A 6,016-nucleotide genomic window follows, 5' to 3' on the forward strand; every position below is an offset into this window, starting at 1 on the left:
GACCGTGTAGCCAAGTTTCATGTTTATTGGCGTTGTGTGTTTTAGTAGCAAGATCTGCAGGGTTAAGGTTGGTTGGAACCCAGTTCCATTGGCTAACGTTTGTGAATTCCAGTATTTCGCCAACGCGGTGCATGACGAATTGCTGAAACTTTCGTGGATCCATACGAAGCCATTTGAGAACAGTCTTTGAGTCGGACCAATAACAACTCGAATTAATTGACAAACTTGGATTGCGTTGGATTCGGTTACTCAGCTTTGCTCCGATCACTGCGGCCTGCAGTTCCATCCTTGGTATAGATAGTGGACTCAACGGTGCCACTTTCGCCTTGGAGGCCACGAAGCTGAGGTAGGTTCTTTTCCCTGGCGTATCCGAAGGTAGCAGACTGCTGCGTATGCCAATTCGCTGGCGTCAACGAACTGTGTAACTGGACATCATGGACTTGATCGCTGCTGTCGAAGTAACATCTCGGGATGGTCAATCCGGCGATTGTTGTAAGGATCCGTTTCCATCGTATCCATTTGGGTAACAATGCGTCGGGCAAACCAGTGTCCCAGCCAATGCCGCTTCTCCAGACTTCTTGCAGTAGGATTTTGAGCTCTATTGTAAAGCATGAGATGAAGCCGAGTGGGTCGTACATTGACATAAGTACTTGCAAGAGCTCGCGTTTGGTTGGTGTTTTGTCGCTGTCCAAAACGTTGCGCTTCAACCTGGCGAACTTGCAGATGAATGTGAATACGTCGGAGTTCGGCACCCAGTATAAGCCGAGTACCTTTTCCGTGGCGGTAATTTCGACAGCTTCGGGGAGCAGCGAATCGCTCTTTAGTATTCGAAGGACCTCCTTTGAGTTCGAAGACCAATTGCGTATGTGGAAACCACCTGCTGCATGGATATCTCTGACTTGAGTTGCGATGTTTCCGACTTCCACGTAGTCGTCGCCACTGTATATAAAATCATCCACGTAGTGGTAGTCCTTCACGGCTTGTGCTGCTTGAGGGTACTGTTGGCAGAATCGATCTGCATTTTTGTCGCGAATAAAGTGTGCAATGCAGGGTGCGCAATTGATTCCGAAAGTAAGCGCTTCCATAACATAGACGTTAGGCTCTTGCCTCTCGGATTTGCTGTCGAACCACAGAAACCTTTGCGCATGGGTGTCTGCTGGTTTCACTCGGATCTGGTGGAACATCTCGGCAATATCGCCACAGATCGCCACTCGTCCCACTCGGAATGAGAGCAAGAGGTCAAACAGGGAGTTGAGGAGATCTGGGCCACTCCAGATGTAGTCATTCCAGGGCCTTGCCGCCAGATTGGGCGGCTGCGTCCCATACAAGCCGGACCTTCTCTGGTTTATTTGGATTTTTAGTTATGAAGGTTGGTAGATACCATGTCCGTCTGTTTGGTGCAGCTATTTCCTCCGGCGTCAGCATGCGAGCATAGCCCTTTTCGACGAGGTTCTCGATTTGTTTGGTGATTTGCTCCTTCAACTGTGGTTGTCGGGAAAATTGCTTTTGTAGGCATTTAAGCCGTTTTAGTGCGTTTGCGTAGCTATCGGGTAATGAAACTTCAGGGTCTTTCCACATTAGGCCGACCTCGTACCTGCCATTCTTAAGGGAGGTAGTAGATTCAAGTCTGGTTAAAGCTTGAGTTTCTTCTGGTGATGATAGCGGTTTTGCTGTGGTAGCGTCTAATGAGAACGCTTGTTTGATGATCTCATGTAGCTTAGCGTCTGCGTCCCTGCATCCACACATGTGAACGCTCACATTAGCTCTAGTGGCCCTTGATCGCGTGGAGCTTTGTAGTGCCCATCCCAGTCGCGTCTTTGACGCTATTGGTTGGTGCCATGCCCCCTCTTTGATTTTAAGGGGTACGGCGAGGTTCCAGTTATTTGTGCCGATTAGGATGCTTGGGCGTGCGTTGGTGTATGATGCTATCGGTAGTCCCGCTAGGTGGGGGAATTCTTTGGCGAGAGCCCTTATGTCGATAGACTGTACAGGTAGATCCAGGGTATCTACACTGTGAACCTCTTCCAAGTAGAATTGATTGCCATTATGTGGATTGGCAACCGTAAGCGTGACACGTTCCGATGCATTTTCTTCGCGTGTTGTATCGTTGGTCCATTTTAGGCACAGTGGATCTGGAACGCCTTTTAAGCCGAGCTGCTTAAAGACCTTGTTGTCGATGAGCGTTAGTGCCGATCCCTCATCTAGAAATGCAAAAGTGTTAGTGACTTTCGTTTTATTGATGATTTGTATTGGAATGACACGGAAATATGTTGAGCCAGACTCTCTGGATCGCTGGGTGTGCTTGCCCTCCGGCGTATGCACGTTGGTGACCATAGCTGGCCTGTTTGGGTTGCTGGATTTCGCAGCCTCTGGTATTGGCTGCATCTCGTGGATCAATGGGTGATGTTTGCTTCGGCAGCCTCGTATGCCGCAAACCTTCTCACGTTGGCACTTTTGGTGATGACGGTTTAGGCATTGTTGGCAGAGCTTTCGTGATTTTTCAGAAAAGAAATCTTTTGTTGATGTGGCGTGGCTTTGAACGATGGGCAGCTGTGTATTTTGTGCCCAGGTTCGTTACATACGACGCACGTAATTTCCTTGACCTGCTCTTCAGGTGCCTCTGTGTGATGATTTAGGCTTCCGCTCTTCTTATGGTAAAGCGGTGATGTTACCTGGCTTGCTGCTTCAGCTATGTCGTAGATCCATTTGCTAAAAGATTCCATTGATGGTATCTTTAGTGTCTTTGGGAAACATTGCCCACTGCAGCTTCAGTTGTGTGGGGAGTTTCTCTAGTAGCTCTTGTACGAGCATTGGGTTCTGCATGTAACCTGTGAGTCCACATGCTTCCATCGTTGAGTAGATGTTTCGTACACACAGTGCGTATTCGATAAGTGGTTCAAGCTTATCTTTTATTGCGGGTAGTTGCCGCGCTTTTTCCAGTAAGTCGTGCAAAATATGCTCTGGCCGACCGAAACACATACGTAATGTTTGTATGATTTCAGGGACCATTGCGGGTAAAAGGAGTTTGGATTGAACTAACTCACGTGCTTTTCCCTTTAGGCCAGCTTGCAGCCGCATAAGATTTTCTGCATTCGTATACCCAGCGATTTCCGTACTTGTCTGAAAACTACTGTAGAATAGAGGCCAGTTCTGAGGATTGCCATCAAATGTTGGAAGCTCTTTCGGTATCGCTTGACGGGCTGCAAGTTGTGCCGCGCTTGGCATTGCTGTTGTTTAGGTCTACGTCCATTCGCACTTTATTTTCTGGATAGTACGATGCAGCCCTGTTTTGAGTATTCGTAAAATTCCAGGGGTGCCATCGGCGTAGCACTTAGGTGTGGCTGTTCGCGTGTCGTAGCACGCGTGTTGTTTGAGGTTAGGAACGGCAGCTGCGGTGCCTCGTGATCGTAATGCCACGTGTCACGCACAGCTGAGTGTGTGACTATCGCTTTTTGTTTGGCAGAAGTAAAAATAGGAACAGCTGTCCTAGCTGTGTCCTGGAATATTTTTGAGGGCAGGGTCCAAAGTCCCGATCCGGTTCTTGTAGCGGCCCCGTTGGTTTTGCTGGTGACGAAGTAGCCTGAGGTTCGCCTGCTCGTGTGGTATTTCCGAGGTTCTGCAATGCGTTGCTCAATATGGTTGTGATTACTTCCGTTGACACGTTGACGCAGTCGCAGTTCCAGCTGTTCTCAGATTTCTCGTCTATTACTCCAGCGCAGTCGAAATGATACCAGAACAGCATCGATTGCATTGCACCATGCGGTCACTGTCTTCCTGCATGCATTTCTTGCAATGATATATTCTACTTGATAAGTCTTTTGTTGCCATGGTTTACCAATGAGTTTATACTTTTAGCGACGTTGATTAGTTACGTGACCTATGTATGTATGTAGGTCGTAAACGGTTGACCGTTGAGGTTATGTATGTATCACACTTTAGTGATTGGTTATGCAATCATCGAGGTTAAACCTCTATATGATTTACTTGTAGAACCGTGGGTTGACCCGTCGAGTTGAGTTACCACCATTATCTTTTTCGGTTCCTTTAGTGGGTCACCATTGTTAGATTAATATGTAGAATTAATCTGTAGAATTAACTTATTGGAATTAATTCATGGCCTATAGTTTATAGAATTAATTATAGAATTAATTCCTGGCATAATTTATAGAATTGTTGAGTTTGGCGCTAAGGTTCGATGTTTTAGCGGGCCCACAAGAAACACTTCACTTTTCACGTGATACTTCATTTATTTCTTCCACGTGTTTTCTTATGCTAATGGTAGGCTAAGTGGGTGTGTGTATGGTGAGCGAGCGAGTCGGCAGTTGAGCCGCTATAAATTAATCGCCCTTACTCGCGGTTGTAACCAAACTGTTCTGTCCGCCGCTTAGTAACAAGCATAGAACCTAACATGTAAGCTTAAGCGCAAGATGCAACGGTTAATTTCCCAGCACGTAGGCTGGCGCTTAAGTATAAGTATGAAAATGAAAGAGAATGAGTGATATGGGTTAACCCATTGGTGGCTGCGTCGGGTCTGCTGGGCAGTTAGTGGATTTCGGCGGCAACAATACAAGTTAACACATCCGGTCAAACAAAGTCAACGACTGCAGTTCTGTACGATCAGCAAAGCTGCAACAATGATTAATGCCAATTATGCCAAACTCCACAATACGTTGCCGTCAACATTCCATGCGCCGTCGCGACGTTGAAACATAATCCATTCAGCATAATCGCCGACACAGCGATTATAGGTCAGGGCTAGCTTACGTTAAGAATATTTTGGTCATTTATATTTTAGTACGGATTTGACCAATAAACGAACAAGTATAATTCTATCTCATTGATTTAACTTCGTGCTGAGATCACAAGTAAACAGTTTGAGCATATTAATTATTAACTGGCGACCAACTGGCAGAACCTGCTCATCAAAGAAATCTCAAGCAAGGAGGCAACATCGTTGGATCGACATCGTTGGTCTTGCAGACGGGATAAACAGACGGAAAAGGAGATTTACAATAACATATAAAAACCCATAGTTTCAAAAGAAATGTGAGTAGAGTGCTTATTTAAAGTAAATAAATACAAAAATTTAAACAAAAAGTGTTTGTAAAGTGTCTTTGTGATAGAAAATTTTTGAATTAAATTGAAAATCTTATGAGTAAAAAAGAAGTATATGACTTAGAACTAGAAGAACTAATAAAAGATATAAAAACAAAACTAGTGCCGGAACAAACAAAAAAATAAAATGGCAGTGAGTGAAGAAAATTTGAAAGCGCTGCTCGAGTATGCAGTAAACAGTGTATTAGAAAATCAAGCGCAATTATTTGAAAGAAAATGGAGGAAATGAGAAACGAGTTTAGAAATGCAACAGTGTCCCTACCCGAGGTTGAAGTATTTTAAGATGCAGAAATTATTGCAGGTATTAAATGTGACGAAACACTGGACATAATTAAATCAGTACCAGACTTTGAGGGAAAAATCAAGACTTATGTTTCGTGGCGGAAAGCCACACACACTGCATATAAAATCTTTGAAAATTATGTAGGAAGCTCAAAGCATTATCAGGCGCTGGGTATAATTATCAAAGGCCCTGCTGATATGGTATTGTCGTCTTACGACACTCCACTAAATTTTAAAGCAACTATCAATAGACTTGACTTTACATACGCTGATAAAAGCCCTATATATATAATCGAGCAAGAGTTGTCCGTCCTACGTCAGGGAACCCTGACAATAACCCAATATTATGAGGAAATTGGAAAAGAAATTAACATTTCTCATAAACAAAACAATTATGACTTACGATCTCTTCTTTGGCTCCTTTTCTAAACGAAAACACAGGGGCAGATGCATTGAGAGTCTCCCTTTCAGGCACAAAGAACTTCCTCAGTGACATTCTATTTTCAGCATAGGCCTCAAGATTTGCCATCAGGACTGGCACTTGCACAGGAAGTTGAATCTAATCATCAACGCTTCCAATTCGCTAGTTTCTGCTAGGAATAACGAAGAAAGAGCTCAG

The 6,016-nt window shown here is 44.6% G+C and overlaps 1 protein-coding gene across 1 annotated transcript; it reads right to left on the reverse strand.

Annotated features, from left to right (window-relative positions):
- Positions 1 to 245: 245 nt before the first annotated feature.
- LOC137583328 (uncharacterized) lies at positions 246 to 2,385 on the reverse strand. Its single transcript, XM_068298256.1, has 2 exons — positions 1,759 to 2,385; positions 246 to 1,340 (listed from the first exon to the last, which is right to left on the reverse strand). The coding sequence occupies exons 1-2, from the start codon at positions 2,383 to 2,385 to the stop codon at positions 246 to 248; spliced, it is 1,722 nt and encodes a 573-aa protein (XP_068154357.1).
- Between the last annotated feature and the right edge of the window lie 3,631 nt (positions 2,386 to 6,016).

This window comes from Drosophila tropicalis, unplaced genomic scaffold, assembly GCF_018151085.1.
Source record: "Drosophila tropicalis isolate 14030-0801.00 unplaced genomic scaffold, ASM1815108v1 contig_862, whole genome shotgun sequence".
NCBI lineage: Eukaryota > Metazoa > Arthropoda > Insecta > Diptera > Drosophilidae > Drosophila > Drosophila tropicalis.